This window comes from Gobius niger (assembly GCF_951799975.1).
Source record: "Gobius niger genome assembly, chromosome: 7".
NCBI classification, from domain to species: Eukaryota; Metazoa; Chordata; class Actinopteri; order Gobiiformes; family Gobiidae; genus Gobius; species Gobius niger.
In genome coordinates this window covers 31,043,977-31,066,689 of record NC_136858.1, presented here as the reverse complement: position 1 = coordinate 31,066,689, position 22,713 = coordinate 31,043,977, and the positions used below count along the sequence as shown (strand labels likewise).

Below are 22,713 nucleotides of genomic sequence, written 5' to 3'. Positions count from 1 at the left end.
CTAACACCAGACTAAAATCACAAGTGATATTTAGTCTGGGGACCACCAATTCATTTTCTCGTAGGAGAGGTGTGTTTTACGGGGCGCTACGAATGTCTATCATGCGTCTGCACGTAGCCATAGCCAATCGCATCATCGCATCGTGACGTATGACGTACCCGCTGTAAACTTTCGAGCTAAACTATTTAGAACATGGCCTAAAGCTCGATCGAAAAATAGCGTCGCGTCTGCTGCTGTCATGTTTGATCCGTAAATAAACTTTTTTTTTTTTTCCCCGTAAATAAACATCTTGCCGTCCCTCCTCGTCTGTGATTGGTTCCCAAATCCACGTGAAATTTCGGCCATGGTCCCCAGGCTGTTGTGCAGTTCGAAATGATTTGAGCGCACACAGCAGCATGGCGTTAGCCAGGTTTGCACTAGAGCACGCTTCATACACAAAGTAATTCAATGTGCATTACAGAATTAAGTGCAAATACACGTTTAGAGGATCCCAACAAGTTTTCTATAATTTCTCCGAATTTTACTTACACTTTGCTAACCTGACTAACGCCAGACTGCTGTGTGCGCTCGAATTATTTCGAACTGCACAACAGCCTGGGGACCATGGCCGAAATTTTCGCATGGATTTGGGAGCCAATCACAGAGCGAGGAGGGACGGCAAAACGATGACGCGCTATTCGATATACGGAAGCTTGTAGTTTATTTACAGATAAATAAAAAAAAGTTTATTTACGGATCCAACATGACAGCAGCAGACGCGATGGTATTTTTCGATCAAGCATTAGACCTTGTTCTAAATAGTTTAGCTCAAAAGTTTACAGCGGGTACGTCATACGTCATCTCATACGATGATACGATTGGCTGTGGCTACGTGCAGACGCATGATAGACTTTTTTTTTTTTCCGTATCGCCCAATCGCCCAATAATCGATGGTTTACGATGGACGATCGTAAACCACACCTGTCCTACGAGAAAATGAATTGGTGGTCCCCAGACTAAACATCACTTGTGATTTTAGTCTGGTGTTAGCCAGGCTAACACTTTGCAAGCACTCGGTAAAAAAAGCTTTTAAACACATTTAAAGTAAATTTCAAACCACTTCGCTTTTATTGTTTTAGCTGTATACTTGCTGTATGTGCTTGTTAGGTGATGCTCCCCCTGCTGGTGGTCCATGGTGGCGCGGGGCACATCCCGTCCGAGCGCGCTCAGGGCTCAGTGCGAGGAGTCTGCGCCGCGGCGAGGGCGGGGTACAGCATCCTGACAGCAGGGGGCAGCAGCATGGACGCAGTGGTGGAGGCAGTGGCCAACATGGAGGACAACCCGCACTTCAACGCAGGTGAGAAACTTCAGACATAGTTGTTATGTGGAATCGTACCGAAGAGGCTGAATGCTTCTGATCGATACGCAACAATTTCTTTATAAACCCCGTCTCTGATGAAGCAAGAGCCAAAGCGATGGGGGAAATTACACCTATGATGCTTCAAAGCTTCAGAAAAAACAAACTCAATACTGCCATCTTCTGTTGGTTTGGAATTATTGCAGTCAATGATAATAATCGTTTATCTTTTTCACCCTCACCTGAGTTAAAGGGGCGGTATTATCCAAAATCAACTTCTTAGAGCTTTTACCATGTATGAAAATATGATTCCCATGTTCATATTTGAGGCGTCAAATGCTTCTGCTAATCTGATATATTTATGCTATCTTGTCTTTAACAGGGGGCTATTATGAAAAAACATAATACAAGCTTTTTACCATGTTACAATGTTTCTCATCATCTGAGTTGTTTTTCGATCTTGGAATAATCTTTGGATCTTCAGCAGTCGCTTTTCTTAGCAGCGAGGTCACCGTTTATTTATTTATTTTCATTCTTTCTTTCCCTTCATTGAAACAGCTGAACAGCGAATGGGAGCTTATGAGATCTCTTGAAAATCAGGATTTAAAACTGCTGGATATTTTGTTTTAGCCGTTTTAGATAAATATTATTAATAATAATTACCAAATACCTGTAAAAAAAACAACAACAACATTATACCTGCCCTTTAAAATACATCATGACATCCAAGCTTTTGTAAATTATAAGAATTTCTATACAACATTTTTAATAAAGTCTGGCTTCATTTTGCCCATCACTTAGAGCAAATATTCTCTATTCATTGTGTTTTCATAAGAAATATCCACAAGGGAAAAAAGATTCTCTGATCCTTTATTACAAATGCAGCACTGGTTGAGTAAAGTTGTGACTGTGGTTCTATTTTTAAACTGCCATAAAGTACTGGGCGTTCTGCCGTATAATGTGGAGGCACAGGTCTTAGCAAGTCATCACTTGGTGTGGTTTAAAATAATTGGGCAAAGTCAACCAACTAAAAAACAACTCGTCGATGATCCATGTGAAAGGAATGAGGCAGTTTGTTTCTCTGTCTGTTTAGGGTTTAAGAGTATTATACATAAGAAAATCACAAAGCACCAAAAGTATGTTTATTTAGATATAATTTAGTGATCTAAAGTCTTAGTTTACTTTCTCTATGTAAAACCTGGGCAGTTATATTGAGCACAAAGCATATATTCTTGGGGGAATAGAGGAAGGACAGGTGACTGGATGAACATGGATCATCTTCCAAGGCAGACCTGATGATCTCTCACAGCATGCATTTATGTTCACGGCACACTGTTTGAGAAAGACTGGTTTAGTGGCTGCAGTAGTTGTTGCCTCTTCTCGTTCAGGCCGTGGCTCGGTGCTGACGGCTCGGGGGGATGTGGAGATGGACGCCCTGGTGATGGATGGGAAAGACCTGTCGTCTGGAGCCGTATCCGCCGTCAAAAACATCGCCAACCCAGTGCAGCTCGCGAGACTGGTCATGGATAAGGTATGGGCTTTAGACTGTACACCAGGGCTGCACAATCCACCCATCTACACATTTTCTTCTGCTCATCCGAGGCCGGGATTTCCATCTCCCCTGACATGTCTTCCAGGGGGGGCTACATGATTTTGGAAAAACATGTAAAAAAAAAATCCTGACACAGCTCACAGAGTGCATTTTCATTATTTAATTGGAAGTAAATTTGACCAGGATAGTCCCCCTGGCATTATGAATCTCTTTTTTCTGGCCCCAACTACAGAATTAAAGGCTATTATACATGTTTTAGTGGTAGGTGAAACCGGAACCATTGGGCCATTGGAACGCTTTAAAGGAACAGGCCCCCGTTTATACATACTGAAATGTGTTCTTACCTGAGCTTAGACGAGTTGATATATACCTGTCTGGTCTTTGTGCGTGCCCTCAGTCACGCAAAATGACCAAAGATGTTGTTAGCATTTGGCTTTTCCCAACATATTCCTATAGCTCCAAATGGGGGTGAATTTGGAAGCTACCACGCTCTTCCATGGGCACAAAGACCAGACAGGTACGCATCAACTCTTCCAAGCTCAGGTAAGAACATATCACAGTATGTAAAAACAGTGGCCTGTTCCTTTAAGTTAGATCATTTGCTCTCGTGGAAAACGAGTAATACGTGCAAAAGAAGATATGCAGCCAAGTAATTTGTGTAATGTTTTTTTTGGGGAGTTTGAGTTATGTGAAGAAGCCTCATAGTTTTCCTCGCTCTCTCTAGACCAGCCACGCGTGCCTGACAGCAGGAGGGGCTGCTGAGTTTGCGCGGCAGATGGGTGTCCAGGAAGTGTCCACGGAGTCACTGATCACAGACTACAGCCGAGCGCGATGGAAGAAGAACCTGGAGCCCGGAGCCAACCCCGTGGAGTGCCAAATGTGAGCAGGAATTATCTGCCCCTCATCTCTATTAGCCTGGCCAGCCAGACTACATGCTTTTCTTATTCTTTAACCGGGCGTGATTTCTCCAAATTCCCATGGGCCGTGATTGACAATAAAAAAAGACATTTCGAGATATGATTGGCTGTTAATAAAGTTCCTGCCCGGCCAGGCTACTGCTCTGATGATAACTCACGTGCAGGAAGTAAACAAACGGGAACCCGGGCCGATGGGGACGCTGCGGAGTGGAGCTGATCCAAGCGCAACTTTGACACAGATTTAGCCAAACCTCCTGTGACTATATTTGGAAACAGGGCCAAGCAACAAATGTTGTGTGACCCTCCAGGGTTTTAATAAAGTCACCATCGCGTCTTCAAAGCACGTCCAGCTGCTCCGTGTGCAGGTCAGTCCCACGCCTCAAAATAACTCCTCCGATCAGCGCGAGCGTCTTCTCTCGGGTCAGTCTCATGATCGATCACAAACACAAACGCTCCGTCTAAACTCGCCTTTACACAAGAAAACAACAAATAATCCAAGTCCGCGGTAAAAACGAAACAGAAACCTGCAGTGACATTGATGTCAATGTTCCGCTAACAGCAACGAAACACTTCCTGTTGTCCCGACAAAATAAAAGGCGTCAATGTTCCAGCCGCTGGGAGAGGGTTTGCAATGTTAATTAATAAAGGAACCTAATATTTTAGGTGCAAATGGACACAAATCTCGTTTTTCTTCATTTCCGTGGTCGGCCGTTTTACTCAAATAGAATTAAAGGCCTGTCTCTAATTGTGGCCTGGTTCCAATAAAGGCCTGGTCCTAGATGCCCTTGAGTAAATAAAGGCCCCGGCCTATATTAGAGCATTTACGGTAAGTGCGTTTTGTCTTGTGTTTCAGGGGGAAGATGGGGACCGTTGGCGCCGTTGCCGTTGACGCTGAAGGAAACGTCGCCTGTGCCACTTCCACCGGGGGAATCCTCAACAAGATGGAGGGACGAGTGGGAGACACCCCGTGCATCGGTCAGAGATTAAACGCTTTTTAATTCCTTTATACAAACATAACATGACATAAAAACTCAGACTGGGACAGTGATTTACTTTTTATAGTAAGATCGGAACAGCCACATTGATATAAAGTGAGAAGGATACTGAGGTTAGAAGAAGCCGAGAAGACGACCCAAGAGGAGATTCACGGATGTAATTAAAGAGCACATGAAGTTAGCTAAAGTGAGATAACACTTTTTATTGACTATTGATCCATGTTGAAGTCACTTTGACCTTTGAAAAGCTGTGGGTTCGTGTAAGGCTCTTTTAGTCAATGGTTTACTATGGTTTACTTTAAGTCTGTTTTTAAGGGGAGATAAGAAACCGGAGCTGCTTTTCAGAACATGTTTGCAGAGCTCTAAACTAGATGATTGACTGTGCTGTGTACTTTTACTTGAGTAATATTTCTTTGAGGTCACCATACTTGAGTAAAACTTTCAGCTACTCTTTCTGCAGTGATATGCAAATGGATTAATCTAAACTAGTTATGCAGCATTCTCTCATTTAGATGTTTCAAACCATCTTTTCTCTTTAGCTAAAAACGCAGTCTCATTGTCATTAAAGGAGTGGCTGTTTAGTGGCTTAAAGATGAAAGCCTTAGTGCCTTTTGGATGATCAAGAGAAACATTCTACACTACAGAGTACAGATGATGACTCAAGAACCTTCATCTAGAATAATCCGTGTATGTTAGCCTGGAATTTTTATTATATATGCCCAACCTTTCTGCTTCTGGTTGTAAACTTTGCACTGCCAACATTGACATGTCCATATTTTAGATTCTCTTATAATTTTTATCATTTAAATTCGTTTGCCCCTTTTTAAAGTTTTTTGAATTAACTGTACATAAAATGCCTCTATTTACTATTACCTGCCTGCGCATTTTCCTGACTATTAGCACCCCCTGAGAGAGAGCTGAATTTCTCCATTGTGAGGCCAATAAAGTCTTATCTTACGGCCTTTTATACATGTTTAGAAATAGCACCGCAGTGATTGAGGATTGAGCAAAAGAATGTGTCTGCAGTGGTTGTAAAGAGTTCGAATACAAATGTTTTATGTTTTATTTCTGTCTAGAAAGTTCTGACAGTAGAAAAGTGGCACGTTTTTAGTATCAGTCTGCTGTATGATATAATGTAATTAATTGCTGTAAGTTTGCAGGCAGCGGTGGATACGCCGATAACTCGGTGGGAGCGGTCTCCACCACGGGACACGGCGAGGCCATCATGAAGGTGGTTCTGGCCCGACTCATCCTCTTCCACATGGAGCAGGGTAAATGACTTCTGCTCACAAAGGCGACTTTGTTTAGTTTTTCATTCACGTCAATCCAAGGTTTTTATTTTTTCTAATGTAGCCTGACAGTGGCTCAGACGGTAGAGCAGGAAATAAGTCAAATCTTGTAGAAAAAAAAGATCTACATCCACAACTATTTTATTTCAAGTAAACTGAGATTTAGTTTTTTGTAATGTGTGTGAGGAGATTTTTTTCTTCTTCTTGCTTTAAGTAATAAACCTGTCTCATGGACAGATTTCTTAAAATGAGTTTCTCAATAAAACCTTTAGCTATTTTAAGATTACTTTTTGCAATGTGAGTTAGAAAGAAATCTCAAAAACAAAAAGTGTCCAAATGTTATTGGATTCAAAAACCCGCCACATTCACCTTATGGCTGAAAGTCCTGACCAACATCCAGCACATCATTCTGAATATAGTCTCCACTTTTGGACCTTTGTTCACATGTGCTTAGCGAGAAGACGTTGAACTTTGTGACAGTTTTTGTTTCATGTGGATAGGTCCAGTCGTTACAGAGACCTATTGGACTATATACCATAAACCAAATCGCTCCCATACCCATGTAATACTTGTTGTAATGGCAGTAAACACCAAGCACACTGTGGGGACAGGACACTGTGGCTGCTAAAATGAAAGGTTCCCAGACACGTGTTGTATAAACTTACATAAACATATTTATTTGGCTCAACAAACCAATATCCACATCCACATGAGACACGGTCAAGACGAATTGTCCTCATTAAGCAGCGCCTGGTTACATCTGACCAGCCTTATATAGGCCCATAAAGGAAAAGAGAGACATAGTGCCACATAGAGGCAGGGGGGGACATAGCATTGACAAATCATGAATGTCTCCTACACTTGTTATGGGCTATATGCACAGTGACCCCACGTGATTTCCGCCTGGACAGTCAGCCAGAGGCTGTCCTTCCTGTCTGTTATCTCTTCCCATTAAAAATTAGCAGGTCCCACAGAAATGAAGCAATAGCTTAAGATTTGGTAAAGGACAGCGAGTAAAAGTTCGGATGTGACTGGAGCAGGTCAAAAAATATTACGTGAGACGCAACGACTTCACTGGAGGAAACCTCCGTGTTCATAACGGTGGATGTTTTTGTCTTGAAGCTAACGCGGCTAACAAAATAAAAAATAAAACTAGCGCAAAGTTTAGAACGAGCCTGCGCAAAAAAGAATCGTCCTGTTAGTAGTTTAAATAATATTTACTTGTTTACATGTTATATTATCATTTTTCAACACTAGCCTTTAGCTCTAAGATAAAAGCTCCTACCTTACGACAGCTGGCGTTTCCTTTGGGTGCTGGATTCACAGCGAACATGATGTTTGTAATACGTTGCTGTGACTGTCCATCAGTAACTCGTTGTCCTTAACCAGATCCTGAGCTATCGCTATTTTTGTGTGGGAACCTGCTAATTGTGAACGTAAACGACCAGCGACAGGAAGTCCAGCGTCTGGCTGACTGTCCAGGACTTTCGGGACATGGCTAGAAATGATCAACTCTTAGATCAAACCAAAGTAGAACAGATCTTGAATTTTTTTGTCCAGACCATGGCACGGTCTTTCAGGTGAGACAAGTGTAAGGAGACTTATGCATAACACAAGTAAACAAAACAAATTGTACAGGATTTCTTAAATTAAAGAGCACTGCTGCTGCTGTGAGTAACTATGTAACTATGAATTGGCAGAGTGGTTAGCAGCATCCAGGTAACATTTCATGGGCACATGGAAGAACGGGAAGAGCGTCTGACACTGTTTTTTTGTCGTTGCAGGTAAATCAGCGAAGGAGGCAAGCGACTTGGGCCTGTCCCACATGAGGACCCGAGTTGGAGGTCTGGGCGGGGTCATCACCGTGGACACCAAGGGGGGCTGGTCCACACGCTTCTCGTCCAATCAGATGGCCTGGGCCGCGGCATGTGACCAAACGCTGCACTGGGGCGTTTACAAAGGAGAGCGTAGCTCTGAACCCATAGTGCAGACGCTATGAGTAATACGACTACTAGTACAACTACTACTACCACTATTACTACTACATCTACTACTAGTGCTGCTACTGCTGCAGCGAACACTCCAGCTTTTTTAATTACTTTGTTTTTAATGGATATTATATTAACAGATCATGATCAAAATAGTTTTTATTTACATTGTCAGTGAAGCTACATTCACTAAGTAGGATTTTTGTGCTGCAATTGTGCAACATGAAACATAAACTAATAAAAATGAATGAATAATGAAGAAATAAGATCAATATAAAATTAGAATTAAATTAATATATAGTGAAATTAGCTCAACTCTGAAGCGCAAACTTGTCTTTTTGATCACGAGTAAAGCTACAAATGAAATGCTGCAAGTATTGATTGTTGTTCTTTTTTATGTAAAAAATATTTTATTGAATGAAATTGAATGAAAGTATGAATTACACTTGAAATGTTTTTGTTAAAATGTTGAAAATAAATACCCAATACTTTCCGTAGGATTTGTTTATTTTCTAATTAAAGGCTAATGAACTGAGCTTTTAACTCACAGAAACAAAGTGGTTTAGAATAATAACTGATTTGACAGCCTAAATTAATATGAATTCCCTCTGTAATAAGTTTTGCATTAAATGTGTCAACAAAACCCATAGATTTAAGCTTTGTATGTGTGGGAGGCACACATAGAAACGGTTGTACTTTCTACATCATTCATCTGATTTGGATGTAAATAGCCTCAAATTAAAGTTGCAGTTTAAGCACATCTTGTTTCATTTGAAATCCATTGTGTCGAATTGAGTCGATGTCCCAATATTTATGGGCCTGACAGTAAATCACGTAAAAAAATCCACCGGGAAAAAGATAATTACAGAATTGTACATTAGACTATTTCTTCATTTCCAAGTGAAGGGAGATGTTGAGAGAGCAATCCAAATAACAAAAACTGAACTAAACAGGGTCTCCACTTTACTTGCTGATGCGGCTTCAGTACCACGGTCAGCTCCGGTGCAAACAGCAGAGAAACATGTTCTTCCCATATTCTTCTCTTAAAGGTTCCAAAAGGATTAAACGTAACAGTCCTGTCCCTCAGACCGCTGTGGTTCAGCCTGTCTAGACCCGTGGACCAGATCCAGGTCAGGAGTCCAGGATTCTATTGTGCAGGCGACGAGAGCAGTAATCATTCCTGTAAAGCCTTGGGATGTTAGAAATGTAATGGAAGAACTTAGAACAAGTTTCATGCATGTAACTATTTGAAATGTACTGTATGTGCTCCTTGTTTTGTTGTTTGTTACCAAAAACAATGCGGTTTATGCCCACTAGGGGGCAGTATTTCTGTCCTTGTAACTCCCACTCATTCACTCAGGGCAACACAGCAAATCTCAAGTTTAAGGAGACTTTTTTATCACGAGTTCAAGCAGAGCATTGAAGACGGAACCTTGGACCAAAAATAGTTTTTATTATGTAGCTTCCTGGTTTTCATTAAGGACATGTTTATTTGAGACTGAACCTTTATTAAACACTTGAATCTGATTTGATATGAAATACTGGACGTAAAAAGCAGCTCTAAAACCCGCTCCTTTTCTTTTTTGTTTTCCATGCCTTATAGCTGCTATCCTGTCTTGCTTTACCATGTGAAGACTCACTTTTGTTTCTTTTCCTCTCGTTGTTTTACTCATTTTCATCCTGATCGGTCTTCAACATCTCTCCAGTCTCACACTGCGCATGCACTCTGCCCTTTGACCATGTTTTATTATTATTTATGACCGGTGTCTCCAGATGTCAACATGGAGCGGAGAGGAATTATGTTACGAGCGGGTTTATGCGTGTCTATTCTCCTGAACAGCGGCTTTGGGGTGCTCTGTCAGACAGGTGGGGATATGGTTGTCAAGGCCTAAAGAACCTGTTTTTGTCAAGTTATTGTGTTGACACTATTTATTATATGCTTTATAGGTCATAAAAATGTGTTATCTAACTCTAATGTGATTATAATGGCTTGTATTTAGATTTGCAACATGCTTTTTGTAAACAGTTCCTGCTCTGAAGATGGACCAAGCGTTGATAACATTTCAGAACCAACTCACAGAGGAGGCGCATGTCTACTACACCTCAGATTACTGCTATGAGGTAAAGATAAAATCACAGGTCTTTTGATAGTATTTGTTTTTTAAGGAGAGAGATACTGTACTATCCATTTGAAACTTTTGCTGTAGGTCACTGGCATAAATATGAGGAAAAAAATGTATAATGCTATGTTTCATTAAAAAAGAGCAATTTTGGGCCTAAAAATGCCTAAAATGTTCCATATTTGGCAATATCTGAGGGAAGGAGTAATGATGAGGCACTGATTGGCAGCTGTAAAGCACATCTGTAAAGCGACTTTGAGCATCTGACAACGTTGTGTATTGAAGTAAATGTACGTGGCTCCATGTTGTGTTGTTGCTTCTTCCACAGTGTGTGAAGCAGCTCTTAGTGAGTGTCAAACCAATCAACAGCAGCAGATCTGTGATCATCAGCACCAAGTTCACTCTGACGATGCAAGTGGAGACCAAAACCAGGAACACGACTCTGTGCAAGTAAGAGTCTGCTTTACCTGTGTCTGTAATGTCAGGATGTTATCATATCTTATGGTAGATTAATTCCACAGTCAAATGTACATTTGTGTACAATGAGAAATTCTTCATGGATGTATTACTGCAGAAAGAGCAAGTAAATAGGAATCAAATTACTCAACACTGACCCAAATGTAACGTTTGAACACATACAATTTTACTAAGAGATTTGTAAGACACTTCACCTCAGTGGAAAAAAAATAAATAAATAAACTGAGTAGAATTTCAATATTACTTTGAAAGCAAGGTTGGTTTTGATGAGGTTTTTCAGTAAAAGCTTTGACTTATACTGTGTTTTAGCTCTATTTTGAACATAACACTCTACTAAATACTGAATATTGTTGCTCACTTTGTTAAAATGATGGCAGAATGCTCGAGTTAGGAGGTAGTCTGAGTATAAATTAATTGGGGTATGTGGGACAAAAAGGTTGGGAACCACTGTCCTATACAACCATGCAAAAGATAATTTAACACACAAAATAAGCAGTAAGTGACGATACTGTTAAAAAATGTTGATGATTTTGTAATTATTGCTTAGTTTGATGTGATCATGTGTGTGGTAAGTGGTTAATTATAGTTGTATATTTTGTTCTACTACTGGTACATAAGTGATATATGAAGAAGGAAGTTTCATACAACTCTTTAATGGCCACCGTCTTATGTTACATGTGCCTAAGTATCAATAATAAACATCAGTGTGTCAATGTCATGTGAATAATGTAGCAAAATGTGTGTTATTGATTATATTTTGGTGAAGTGGTTAGTCCAAGATGTAATTTAGGCTTTGTTTTTATTTAACTGACACTGATTGCTGCTCCTCTTATTAATGTGGAGTAATATTTATTAGCATTACATATACAAGAAGGCAATTCAAATTCCCCATGAAGCTAGTTTTGCTGACGACCCCGTTTCTGTTGTCTCACAGTGTTGGGGGTGTTTCTTTGTGTCTCCATAATATACTGTCTAAAGTGAATGTGGTGTCATCCGGTGATTGCCTCAGCATCCCGGGACATTATTTACAAGTCCGGGTCTGTCCTCCGTGACCTGCTCTTATGGACTTGATGCTTTGATCCGCTGCTCCCTATTGATCAAGGGGCTTTTTGGGGTTAATAAGACTTGACTTTGTTATTGATAAAAGTAAGTCATTAACCATTAGACGAGATGTCTTTGAGGATGCTCGAGCAAATGTATTCAAAACAGCGGCCAACAACAGTGCACGAGGGTCACCTGTGAGTACACTGCAAGGCTTGAGTGTCAGCATCCGTCTAGCCTTCTGTGTCTTTTTACATTCGCTTTTCCCATATAATGTCTCTAAGATCAATGCGGGGTCTCTAACCAGGCTGTACCGCTATTGATCTCCCCTTTCCCCTTTGAAAAAAACACTCCGACTGATAGCTACTATGTCATCCCAGCCCCGGATCAATACGGACATGTAATGCTGCTTTTTGGAGCTGAAATGGATCATGGTAGAAGATAAAGACGAGGTGCGGGGCGGGTTGCAATCACTAGGGGGCACTGTTTAGCTGTGGAGGTTATGTGAAGCAGGAGGAGATGGGGGAAAGCTAATTATTTCAAGCAAAGTGAGCTTCTAGTAAATATGATGTTTCTTTTCTGTCAGGTGGAGTCAAACCTATGTTGAAGGAGGACATTACTTGGTAAACATCAAGATTTCAGGAGTCCACAGTGAACCCTCATGTGACCACATACTCCAGAAAGCACCTCACAGCGTCTATCTGCGTGAGTACTGCTCTTCATGCTGTTTCAAGGATGCTAGTAAAATCACGCAGCCACCCAGTACATTTTGCACAACTGTAGTTAGCACCCCCTGAAGACATCTCTCTGTTAAATGGTCAATGATTTGATCAATACAAGAGTCAAGTCTTATTAACCCCAAAAAGCCCCTTGATCAATAGGGGGCAGTGGTTCAAAGCAAGACATCACTCAAGTCCAAAGGAGCAGGCCAGAAGCTGATCTATTCTGTAGTTATATCATCTTTGTCCAGAGAAAGTAGCCTAATTGTTACATGAGCAGCACACAGTTTGGGGTAACGTATTACAAAAGGAATGTATTACCTTTATCAGTAACTAAGGATTATAACATATCACTTAAACACAATAAGGTAATATATTAGTCATTACAGTTTAAGCTACAAATGCATTTAAATGGTTTGTATTGAAATGCCAGACTCTCCCAAATATAATGCAGCACCAAATCAAGTTTGATGCTGGTGAATAAGATCTGCAGTTGTGTGAAGTTAATGTCATCAAAACAAAACACAAGAGAATGGGGACAGCAAAGGAAAAGGAGAACTTTGACTGCAGTTTTGCTCGGTGCCATTATGACTATTTTCAGTAACTAAAAGTAACTCAGAGGTAACTCAAAGCTACATTTTGAAACAGTGATATGTAACATTTTTAAAACTGTAACTAACAATATAGAATATATTACAATTTTACATTAACTTGCCCAACACTGGTAGCACATTGCAACATTGAAGACAGTTGTCAAGGCATTTGTTTACAGTTTAGTATAAAATGTATTGATAAACAGATGATCAATTAAACAGCAAACCCGGACACAAACAGTCAAAATCAGTTTCCTCCAGGCGTTTCCTAAGAATTAAGGGCAAGAAGCTTGGTCACCCCGTTGGTACTCTGTGTAGAGCCGCTGCTCGTCCACGTCAAGAGGTGCCAGCACAGACGGTTCGGGCATCTGCTCTGGATGTACATACTCCAGGCTTGTCCCACTCAGAGGAGGCCCCTGAGTAGAGACATGCTGGATGTAGCCTGGAAAGCCAGACCACACGGAAAAGCAGGTATACCAATAAGACAGATGCGTGGTCTGTCCAATCCTGCCTTTGAACAGAACGTAGGAGTGGCCATGCTGCGCTGAAGGGCCTGAATGTCTCTCCGTTGCCATCCCTCTCTCAAATGTTATGAGAGAGGGATGTCTGATTGCTGACAGAATATGCACAGTAGTGTTTCATCTGTAGTTAGACAGTGAGCGAGAAGCGTCTGATGAGCTGAGTTGCACTGATTCCCCGACCCACTTGTGACCGGTCCTTCCACAGCAAAGTCAGTTTCATCCATCAAGCCAGACATGATGGTCATTGATCAGATATTACACAATAGCTTTGCTGAAAATGGGGATAAAACAAAGGCAATTCTGTTTGTTTTGAATCCTGTCTCCCCGCCGCAAAGCATTGTGGGTAATACATTAGTAAGCAGCGTGTGGAAGGATTAGGCCGTAATGGGATTTTGAAAGCGTCTCTCTCCATAATGCACACTCTACTTAACAATATTGCAGATTATGTTGTAGATCCGACTTTTAAGGCCAAGTAGCCATTATGTGCAGATATACGGCGCAGTCCATTAGCTCCTCAGACCGGTGATTACAGAGGCTTCCCATAGGACCCGCTCAGCTTAAGTAACGGTCGGGTCAGCAGCTGCGGACAGGTTAGACTTGCCCGGGTAGGGAATTTTCAAAGTTTACTTCATTGTCTCTGGCTGATCGAACCCGGGACGTTATGAGGTCATCATCTGTTGTCATGTTTTGTGCGTACGGCTCCTTCAGTGCATTCCCTTTAATTGTGTTAGTAGTGTATTTTGCAGTGCGGCGCAAACCACAAGCCACCTGCAAAGAGGTTTAATTTGTGCAAAGAAATTCACGGTATTGACTGGTACAAGAGTGTTTAGTCTTATTGTATCGATGAAGTGGAGGTAATTGTGTTATTCTATTTTGCTCCTCGCTGAATTCCCATGAGGATTTCTTATTTAGTTGAAAACGAATTCCAAGAGAGGTGAGAAATAGACCAGATTTGCAAAAGTATTTTTACAAGTATTCCAATAGTGTTTATACTAATAATGATGACATTTACAAGCCAATTTCAAAATTAAACTTTTGTATTTTCAAAAGTCACTAAGCTTTAAAGGTCCTATATCATGCTATTTTAGCCATTCCAAAGTTAAGTATAGGCAGTATTTTTCAAACCCGGAAGACACAACGCTTCGATTCACTTAACTCCGCCCCCTCTCTCCACGCATACAACTTTACCGTAATATAAATAAACAGCAATAAGTGAAGTTACTTCACGATGCAGTTATACGGAGTTGACATCTGCAACACAGCTTCATAAATGGCTAACACACACGCTAATATGCTAACACACAAGCTAATATGCTAACACACAAGCTAACACGCGTTTGGACTGACTCACCCTCTGCTCCATCGCTGTTTACATTATGGGACTCGCGTTGGTTATAAAAGTTAATCCACTTTGGTTCTGGCGAAGAATCCCCAAAAATCCATCAGTGACAGTCACAGAAAAACACAATTTTGGTGATAGTCGCAGTATCCCAGAGAAAAAAACAACTTTGATTGGCCTCTTCTTGAAAAAAGTTGAACAAACTCCCGTCCTCGTAGCCAAACGCGCTTCTTTTTCTCCGTGACATTATCGTTAGTTAAGAAAAAAGAACAGGTGTGTCCAGAGTAGGTAACGAGCTCCATCTTCAGCTGCAGCGCAAACATGACTGATCTGTTCAGACGCTCAGGGGGTGCGTTTGTTTTGGCCACAGCTGACCTGGAAGCACCTCGGGCACATCCTTTTTTTTTTTTTTTTCCTCTTTTTAACTCTCTTACGACAGAAATAATGAAAAAGCTGTTTTACAAATTAAAATCAGGCTGTAAGACATTACATTACAGACGTCGAGCACTTCCGTTCCGTTGTTACGACACAACTGAACAGGTGAGTCGTTCACCAGGAGAGAGCGGAGCAGCTGCTCAGAGAGCAGGATTCAGGAGGATTACTGAGAGCTGCGTGAATGAAGCCGCAAACCACTCTGGGGGTGTTTTTGACAAGGAAATAGCATAAGAACATGGCTAAAAGCTCTAAAAAGTCGATTTTGCATGACATAGGACCTTTAACTAATGAATAAGGACAGGTGCTGGGATTTCAAAGAGAGCTCTTTTATGCTCATACGAAAGTGCAGGGTTCAGAATGCTTTCTGATTGGATAATCGTCTCCCAAAAACAAAACAGAAAAGTGAAACATAGCATCTTTACATACTGTATTTAGGGATGAACAGTTGATGAGTTGATAAATGGTCACATTTCTGTAGCGCCTTTCGACCTGCTTTATGTACTCAAAGCGCTTTACATCCAGAAACCGCTCACCCATTCACACACAGACACTGGGGGCAAGGTGGTCTTGCCCAAGGACACAACAACAGTGTGCACCTGCGGGATTCGAACCCCCGACCCTTTGATCACAAGAAGACCCGTTCTACAATCTGTGCCACTGTCACCCCATATAAAACATAAATAAAACTATACCTTTTAGTTTTTTTACCCTTGGACTTGATATAGGTCCTCCCCATTTATCCAGGCTTGAGGCTTGATTAAAAGAGGAGATAAAGAATGTAAACTTGTCATTCTTTATTTGGGCTTCAATTTATAAGAAACCATTTTGCTGAACTGCTTGTAAAATGCTGAAAATGTCCTGCCTGACCAGTGTCCGGTTTGACTCGCTCTCGTCTCGTGCTGAGAGCTTTATGGTGTTTTTACGATGTTGATGGTCGCGCTGTGGGGACTCTTCAGCTGAGATTAAGTGGCCGCTCTCTTTGCCCTGAGTGGTCGTCGTGGAGGGAGAGGAGTCATGTTAAAACGGTTCTTTGTGTTTGTTTTTCCACTGCGAGAGTCGCTGCCGTGTGTCCTCAGCACTGACGTAACAGCCCTGGCTGTATCCAATGAGTTTAAGTACTTCTATGGCGCTTAATCTTGCTGTAAAACGACCAATGACGTTTGGATACCGGCGTGTGGGGTAAACATATTACAGGCCTTGTTGTCACTTTAAAGGTAATGGCTGTAGGATGCGATAAGTGGTTTATTAAAGGCATTACAACTGCAATTGAACTTGGGGTGCCTTCTTAAGACATATGAAACTCAAACTTGAGCTGGTGTCCTCATATTCTGCAGTCCATTTCAGAAATCTGTAGGGCTGGGTACCGTTAAACGTTACTAGTAGTATCATAAAAAAGTTTAGCTAATACCGGTATCGGAAAAATTAAAGTATCGAAAGGTACCACCACAAAATGTATGTATTTAGATCCAAGTTTTGATGCTGCTGGGCTGTGGGGGGCATAGGTACCGGTGACTCTACAGAGGGGTAATGGCGGACAAAACTAGTAAAGATGTGATGTCATTCCCCTTCCATGAATTCTATTTCTATGATCCCGGGACAGCATCACAGGAAGTGGCTCAGTTCAAATAAATGTTTTTTTTCCCATCACTTTTGCTTTTTTTTTTTGCATGTTGCCAAATGTTTGCTCCATTTTTTCCAATTTTTTTTTAACATATTTTAGCCATATTTTAGCTAATTTTTTATTAGTAATGTTTTCCTGATTTCCCCCATGTTTTTCCCATGTTGTACCCAATTGATTTACAATTGTTTTCCCCTAATTTGCCCAATTTTTTCTCCTATTTTTGCCCCATTTTCTCCAAATTTTCCCCCAAATTATTGATACTTGATATTGGAGATGAACCCGATATTGTAAATTTGAATATCTCCCACACATTATTGTTCTGTTTTCTGGTTCTAGACGACAATTATTTTAATATAGGTATCGGAAAAAGTATGAGGTGTCAGTATCGAAAACCAAGTATTGTTAAAGTACTGGTATAGAATAAAATGTAACAGTACCCAGCCCTCGATATCTGTATGCAGTCTGGGTCGTCCATACCATAACATTATGCTGACCCCAGTATGAAGCCCCTCGGTCAAATACAGTCTTTACAGTGTGTTTCCTTTGCCCCGCTCCTCTGTGGACTCACATTGTTCCTTGCCCTGGGGCTTGTATTGCCCGCACTGATGGTTTGGTGATGGGACTGTTCCATTAGGTCGGATTGTGTGTGACTTCAGGGGTCTTTCTGACAGGGTTTGAGTGACGGAGCGCCCCAGGGGAGACCTCCTGCGGCTGATGTACAGTTTGTTTTGTTAAACGGGGCTTTTATCTGCGCTCAGATCCCATTGTGATACGCAGGGGACAGCAGAGGTCACGGCGCGGGCAATGGGCATATACTAGTAGATAAGGCAGGGACAGGACTCAAAGCCGCAATACAGGTTTCAAGTTGCCTGTCGCTACGCCAAAACAGCAACTCAACTGATAAACAGATCTAGAGAATGCAATGTTTGGGGTAGTTGTTCTGAGCATATTGTGCTCATCATAGCGCCATGATTTGTCTGCATGTTGTTGGCTGACAGTGAAAGCTTGTTTTCAGGTGTCAGTTTGTGCTTTAGGCCAATTAAGAAGCAGCTCAGCTCCGTACTGTCTTTTCTTGACATTATTTCACACTTTAACCTCTTAACTCCCACCTGAACGGATCCAGTTTGGCTTTACCCTAATCAAAAAGCTTCTTGGGGAAAAAAGCACCAAAACAGTCACAAAAAACAAAACAAGAGAAAACAAGGATGTAAACGCAACAAAGATGTGACAAAAATGTGACAAAAACTCAACAAAAAAATGACAAAAATTCAACAAAAATGTGACAAAAATTCAACAAAAATGTGACAAAAATTCAACAAAAATGTGACAAAATTCAACAAAAATGTGACAAAAATGGAAAAAAAGAAAAGGAAAAAAAACATAAAAAAGGTGAGACAACACAGCAACAACGTGAGGAAAAGGTCAGTTTTGTGGGTCTTAGCTTTCAAATGAGGTGTTACACAGGCCTATATAATGGCCAAAGAGGACAGAATGCATTTGGTTCAGGCGGGTGGTAAGAGGTTAAAGTGGCGCTAGCCCACAGTTAGCTTTGCCCGTTTGCCTGTTAGCTTCTTCTTCGTGATTCCATTTGTGTGTATTGGTGACTCCGACACGGAAGCAGGAAAGTTGCAATTGTGGTTTTCTGGCCAGAGACACCGGGGGAGATGACCCCAAATCATCCAATTAACACTTGTGTTACCCCCAGAGGGACTATGAAAAGAATTTATTAAGGGAAGCAAGTGACTTAGTTCTTCTTTAAATCATAAAATATGAATGCTGAGATCCCTGAATAAATGAGTCGAGCCTCAATTATGCATGATATCGCCACATTGATTAATTAATTATGTATTCATTAAGTACGGACATAGCGATAACATGGATGAACCAGATCAAGTTTTATAGCTTGTGTTAATTTCAACACCTGTCCATGTGGGCTTTTTGGTAACAATAGGTAAAACAAGGTACATTTTATACAAGGAACAACCCTGACTTTTAGCTACTGGTTGACCACTCTGCTACAGATGTTGATGTTAATCGTCCAATCCGTCTCACTTGCAAAGCTCTCAGAATCACCAGGGACCCCACTCACCCATCACACAGGTTCTTCAAGGTAATGCCTTCATATCAGGGAGGAGACTGCGAAATCCACGGGCCATGTCCTCTCGACTGAAGAACAGTTTTATCCACCAGGCTATCAGGAAGCTGAACTCCCTCCCTTCCCTGCCCTCCCTGTGCTTCTGAAACCCCTCACCCTCTACCCCCGCCCCACATGCCAACGACTCGTGCTTTCGTATATCACAATGATGCCGTCTCATAGATTTCTTATTCAAGATTGATACAGAGAGGTTACTGTCTTCAAAATGGAAGCTGATGTCTGTAATTCTCCTGCACATGATTAAAATACTTCCTGTCTGTGACCTGAATTTGAATAAGAAATGAATAAAAAGCTCATCCACATGCAATTGCAACACATATAATTTTCCAAAATCGTGCAACTCTTCAGTAAAGTAGCCTCTTTTCCTTCTTTCAGCTCTCCTGGTGGCAGCTCTCCTCCTGCTCTCTCTGTCTCTCGTGTTTGTTGCTGCTCCGTACATATACAGGTAAGTGATTTTCCTTTTATAAAAAACCCCATTGATTCTTTCTTCCATCAAAACCAGCCGAGACCAAACTCATTTCCCGCTCACAGGAGGCGCGATACATCAAAATTCATCAGGACCATTTGCTGCAGGAGCCCTCAGTATACGGTGGATAATGTAAGTAACACCGACTGCACGTTCGATTCCTGCCTCACGGATAAAACCTTGGCATAATACAGTGTGATGGATTGCTCTATAATCAATGCGAAGCTAATTAAAGCCATTTCAAGACAATTAGTGTTGGAGTGAGGGAGTCTCCAGTGTCAGACACATTGGAAATTTAAGATTGAAAATCATAAAGATGCTCAATACCATCCACTGGTTTGATCTCTGCATTATTTCACTCTGACCTTGGGGTTAACTGTTTTATTTGCTGGCCACTGTGTTGCCATTTTATCTTATCAGAATTATCGGAATTTGTGCTGATTTTTATTTCATGTTTGGACTACCTTATTGCCAATAGAACAAGAATGATTTTTCTTGCCTTTGTCTTTTTTGCCTCAGTAAATTTATTTTATTTTAAGCGAGTTAATGCTTGGCAATCATATTTCAAGACTGTCCAAACCTGCTCAACATCAGCATTAATTGTCTTAACCTCTTAGCTCCCGCCTGAACCGAGAGGATCTTTTTCCTCACGTCATCAGATTTTTTTTCCATCATTTTTTTGTTGGGTATTCAACTCATTTTCGTCACTTTATTTGTCATTTTTTGGTCATTTTTTGGTCACATTTTTGTAATTTTTTTAATCATATTTTGGTCACATTTTTTGTCATTTTTTTGTCATTTTTTTGTGATTTTTTGTCAAATTTTTATCATATTTTTGTAATTTTTTTTGTCACATTTTGTCAATTTTTTGTATTTTTTTCGTCAATTTTTAATCACATTTTTGTCATTTTTTTGTTACATTTTGATCATTTTTTTGTCACATTTTTGTCATTTTTTTGTCACATTTTTATCACATTTTTGACATATTTTTGTAATTTTTTTGGTCACATTTTGTAACATTATTGTCATTTTTTGGGTCATTTTTTGTTAATTTCTTGTGACATTTTTGCCTCTTTTTCATCAATTTTTTGTCACTTTTTTGTCAATGTTTTCTCACTTTTTTGTCACATTTCCATCATTGTTTTCGTCTCAGTTGTGTTGCTAGTATTTTCACAGCTTTTTTCCAGAAGCTTTTGGACTGGGGTAGAGCCAAACTGGAGAAAAAGGTGCTCCGTTCAGGTGGGAGTTAAGGGGTTAAATCAAGCACATTTCAAGCCATTTTTCCAAGATAGGGTAGCATTTTTTCCAGTACACCACAACTAAACAGGTCGTCTAGCAGCAATTTTCTGACATTGCGAGAGAGAGTCAGCGGGTAGGTTCACGACTCTGCTTGGTCAATCATGAGGTTTTAATACATAAGGTGCTTTTCCAAATGCTCTACTTTCATAACCCACTTCTCCCACAGCAGAGCATTAGTAGCATGTTTGTTCATGCTTTCAGTTTTACAGCAGTTTATTGTTGACGTACCAATAACCTGGAATGTTCATGAATTTATGAGACACGCACATCCAAAAATCACTTAGTAGCGTGCAAGAGCTAGCTGCTAGAGGTTACAAATGAAAGAATGATCCCAAATTTGTTTGATTGCTGGCTCCACGAAGTTTCAGGCATTTACCATTGCAACATCATCAGTAGAGTAAAACTAACCTGTCTGACAACAACACCAGTTTGCGATATAACGTAGCATACCTTGTGGATCTAGAGACTAATTTTGAAACCTTACTTTGTGGTGCCAAGCTATGCAGAGTTACTATCATCACTTTATAAACTTTATCTACTGTATATGGTCCAGTCCAGCCCCTTTACAAGGACACTAAACTCTGACCCCCTCTTCTACCAGTAAAGTGTCAATTTGTATATATTTCAGGCAAAAAATATATTGTTTTTAATCCTGGAACCACACACATACATTTGCTGAGTGGTCGTCTAGTTTTCCTGACACATATTGTTTATATATTAGGGAAAAAGTACGCCAAAGTCTACTGACCAACTTTTCTGCCAGAGATTGGAAACCCAAATTGCTGAGCCCCCTGTGACCAAGCCCCTGGGAGTCTCTAATGCTATGATTGATACAAATGTTGGCGACGTACGGCAGACCTCGAGCACAGAGGGACGGGCCCTGTATCCGCCAATCATCCCGTTTGATGGGGTGTATTTTTGGTGCGCATGAATGCCTCCTCTGTGGTCCATACGGCGCTGGTTTGGCATGCAGATCAATCAAAGCGCATTAGGGCCGTGTGTCTTCCTGCTCTGGCTCCTTGAAGAGTCCAGCTAATCTAAATGAGAGGGCAGCAGGCCACAGCCGACCCAGTGCTGCCTTCACGGGGTGTAGGAGAGTCAGGCGCCACCGTGACCCTGTCAAAATATCGACAAATGAGTTTATTATGAGATATGACCTAGTGGCACTGAGCCACTGTGTGGTTCAGTCAACAGTTTTACATCTGACGATCGAGTGTTGTGGAAAGAAATGTACAGAGCAATCTGAGTCGCCGTGGTAATCATCAGGTTTGAGTTCACACAGTTTGAGGGCAAAAGCTAAATGAGTAATTACACTTGAAATAATCACATTTCTCAGAATAAGTGGTAATTTTGCGCCTCGGAGTGTCGAGTGATTAACTGTACCTATAAAAAGACGTGCCGTCGCCACTTGAACTAATGTAATTCATTTTGAAGCCACTGGTTTGCTGTGTCACAAGATAAACAAAAAACAAAAAAAATACAATTATATTCTTCTAATGACCTAGACACTGATCTAGATATATTGTGATTATGATGATCTTTCTTCTTTCTGCTCCTTTTTCTTCATGATGTTAAATGAAGGAAATTAATCAAATAAAAAACACTGACTATACCTGGAGTAAGCATCTCCATGAAGCCGATTTAAACTCCTCTTTGCCTCCAATGCTGTTGTGTCTATCAGCAGGGCACTTCACCCATTTCACAAAAGCCAATGAGAACAAAAAGTAAAGACGTTTTTGTTTTGTTGTTGTTGTCTGTGCAGAGTGAACCACCTCCTGATTCCGACAAACCCAAATCCACCCGTCTTCAGTCGCTGGACACGTTTCGAGGGTAAAAAACAATCACCACGT

The 22,713-nt window shown here is 40.9% G+C and overlaps 2 protein-coding genes across 2 annotated transcripts in view; both read left to right on the top strand.

The window, feature by feature from the left end:
• Nucleotides 1-1,149: 1,149 nt before the first annotated feature.
• Nucleotides 1,150-8,278, top strand: asrgl1 (asparaginase and isoaspartyl peptidase 1; the record flags this gene model as incomplete). Its single annotated transcript, XM_079560608.1, has 6 exons — nucleotides 1,150-1,336; nucleotides 2,725-2,867; nucleotides 3,613-3,767; nucleotides 4,659-4,780; nucleotides 5,961-6,071; nucleotides 7,874-8,278. The coding sequence occupies 6 exons, from the start codon at nucleotides 1,150-1,152 to the stop codon at nucleotides 8,086-8,088; spliced, it is 933 nt and encodes a 310-aa protein (XP_079416734.1). The 3' UTR covers nucleotides 8,089-8,278.
• A 1,394-nt stretch (nucleotides 8,279-9,672) lies between these two features.
• Nucleotides 9,673-22,713, top strand: part of LOC306966004 (heparan-alpha-glucosaminide N-acetyltransferase) — a 57,796-nt gene continuing 44,755 nt past the window's right edge. Inside the window, exons 1-7 of the mRNA XM_079560635.1 lie at nucleotides 9,673-9,943; nucleotides 10,104-10,198; nucleotides 10,526-10,647; nucleotides 12,302-12,420; nucleotides 19,474-19,543; nucleotides 19,630-19,696; nucleotides 22,626-22,693. Of these exons, the coding sequence (XP_079416761.1) occupies nucleotides 9,859-9,943; nucleotides 10,104-10,198; nucleotides 10,526-10,647; nucleotides 12,302-12,420; nucleotides 19,474-19,543; nucleotides 19,630-19,696; nucleotides 22,626-22,693 (626 nt within the window). The 5' untranslated portion in view covers nucleotides 9,673-9,858. The remainder of the gene's footprint in view (nucleotides 9,944-10,103; nucleotides 10,199-10,525; nucleotides 10,648-12,301; nucleotides 12,421-19,473; nucleotides 19,544-19,629; nucleotides 19,697-22,625; nucleotides 22,694-22,713) is intronic.